The sequence below is a fragment of the Pinus tabuliformis genome, chromosome 4_2 (assembly GCF_031772625.1).
Source record: "Pinus tabuliformis cultivar Carrire ecotype Pingquan chromosome 4_2, CPIR1, whole genome shotgun sequence".
In the NCBI taxonomy this organism is placed as follows: domain Eukaryota; kingdom Viridiplantae; phylum Streptophyta; class Pinopsida; order Pinales; family Pinaceae; genus Pinus; species Pinus tabuliformis.
This window is the reverse complement of record NC_142304.1, coordinates 873,766,814-873,769,143: the sequence shown is the minus strand read 5'-3', so window position 1 is coordinate 873,769,143 and position 2,330 is coordinate 873,766,814. Positions and strand designations below refer to the sequence as shown.

Sequence of the window (2,330 nt, the reverse complement as noted above, 5' to 3'; positions counted from 1 at the left end):
GCCAACATTATTTTTCTGTTTACAATATAATTTTTATTTTTATTTTAAAGGTTTTATTTTTATTTTAAAGGGAACAAATGGCGGATAAACTTACACATCCCTCGGCTCAATAAATAATATTAGTTAATCATATTTCTTATTTTTTTTGGTGATGACATTCAATAGTATAATATTTTATTATTTGTTTTATTTTTATGATGATTTTTTCTCTTTGTTAATTCTTTTGTTTTATTCACTGCATTTAAGCTAAATGGGACGTAATAGCTAGCTATTTTTAGCAAAAAGTAATTTTAGATGCAATTTGGCCCACTAATACACTAAAATAAAATAAGTGGAGCATGAATCGAAAACAATTAGCGGGTATAAAACAATAAAATAAGAAAACCCTAAAAGCTCCAGATTTGGGCTATGTTAACTAGAGTTAAGAAAAAGTAATTAAAAAAAGGCAGCGAATGGCCCATGGCATGGTTATTTGGGTAATCAATCAGGCTATAAATATATTGCCCTTACCACATATCGCTCATCTCATATTGATCGAGCAAAAGTTCGTTCATACTTTCTCGAGTTCTCTTCGCTTATACACAGAAATTCAGTCCTTTCTTTTTATTCAGATCATCTTTTATTCGATTCGGATCAACTTTTTAGTTGGGAAGCCATGGCCTCGGAAAGCAAGGTGAGTTTGAAGAGCTCAGATGGCGAATTGTTTGATGTCACTGAGGCTGTGGCATTTGAATCTCAGACCATCAAGTACATGATCGAGGACACTGGCACCGCCAATGCTATTCCGCTGCCAAACGTTTCTAGTGCGATACTCTCGAAGGTCATCCAATACTGCAAGTACCATGTCGATGCACATGAGAAATCGGCCATTTCGGAGGACGAAATCAAGACTTGGGATGAAGAATTCGTAAAAGTCGATGAGGCGACTTTGTTCGACCTTATCCTGGTATTCTGTCAGAAACTCTTATTTGATGGTTTGGTATTCTTTGAACCAAATTATCGCTTTTCTTATTTGTTGTTTTGAGGGGTCTAATCTACCTGAATTACCCCAACCAAATTGTTTGGAACCTCTGAGTACAGTTACCGATGGCTTCTCGAGTAAATCAATGTTCCATCAATTAATTATTTTTTTAATTTCTGAGATCCTTCAATGCTAGAAATCTCTGTGTAGTCTCATTCCATGCTAGAAATCTCTGTGTAGTCTCATTCCATGTAATTGTTCTGCAATATCTTCGTCGCTTTCTTTAGTAATGCTTAGCACATGTATATGCCTGTCCAGGTTATAGATACATTTGTATATTTTACGGAAATTTTGGCTTATTAAGCTTTCCGGGTTTTTGCAGGCTGCTAATTACCTAAACATAAAAAATCTGCTAGATCTTGCATGTCGGACTGTTGCCGACATGATAAAAGGGAAAACGCCAGAAGAAATACGTAGAACTTTCAACATAAGGAATGATTTTACTCCTGAAGAGGAGGAGGAGATCAGGCGTGAAAATCAGTGGGCCTTTGATTGATTCTAGGGAATTGGTGCAAAAACAGTATATATATTTCTGTGCCGTGGTGTTTGCTTTTATTGTAGTCGAGAATTTGTTTAGAAACTATTAGTGGTATACTTTTTTTGTTTGGATTCGTCAATTTCTAATACTGGACAGGCTTTGAAACTTTAAGGCCAATGGTTTGTTCTGGTTGAATAATTTTGTAAAGATCTCGGTGCAACTCCTTCAGTAGTATTGGGCTTGTCGAATTTCTAATAAATATTGCAACTATTTTTCTGTCAACTGTGTAGTGAAATGGGCTCCAATTGCATGGTTATAACGTTTTGAATCTATGTGCACTGGTGATCCGGATTTAGACAGGAATGCAATAGATTACAGAGATAACCATAAATACAGAGATGCAATAACCATAAACACATAGATGCAGCGGAAATAATGATTCATTTCATTAATGGAAAATACTGAATACAACCAGAAATGGAAATAAACCAGCTAGGGCGATGGTAGCTATCTCTGAGAAGAGATGTGCGGCTACATGCCTCTGAACTGTTCCGAACTATGTTACAATGAGGCTCGAAGGCCTATTTATTGTTGAGAAACAATGGAAAACCCTTCACATCCCGAAACCTAACCCTGGAAGATGAAACGCCAAATTGTGGGCCCCGTTTGGGTAAATTGGTACATCAATTTCCCGGGGTCGTAACTTTGGCATACGATCTCCGTTTGACGCGTATGATAGCTCGTTAGAAAGATCTATCCGAGTACTACCACTTTGGGAAGGGCAACATCAGTCCATGGACCCATGTTGCCCCCAGATTTCCCAAAAAACGT

The 2,330-nt window shown here is 37.0% G+C and overlaps 1 protein-coding gene across 1 annotated transcript; it reads left to right on the top strand.

Moving 5' to 3' along the window:
• Positions 1-655: 655 nt before the first annotated feature.
• LOC149172476 (SKP1-like protein 1B) lies at positions 656-1,643 on the top strand. Its single transcript, XM_089427729.1, has 2 exons — positions 656-946; positions 1,344-1,643. Exons 1-2 carry the CDS (start codon positions 656-658, stop codon positions 1,515-1,517), a joined length of 465 nt encoding a protein of 154 aa, XP_089283855.1. The 3' UTR covers positions 1,518-1,643.
• Positions 1,644-2,330: the final 687 nt, after the last annotated feature.

Coding starts and splice junctions, on each gene's coding strand:
- LOC149172476 (XM_089427729.1), top strand. CDS start 656: ATGGCCTCGGAAAGCAAGGTGAGTTTGAAGAGCTCAGATGGCGAATTG. Junction 947..1,343: donor CTTTGTTCGACCTTATCCTG/GTATTCTGTCAG, acceptor GGGTTTTTGCAG/GCTGCTAATTACCTAAACAT.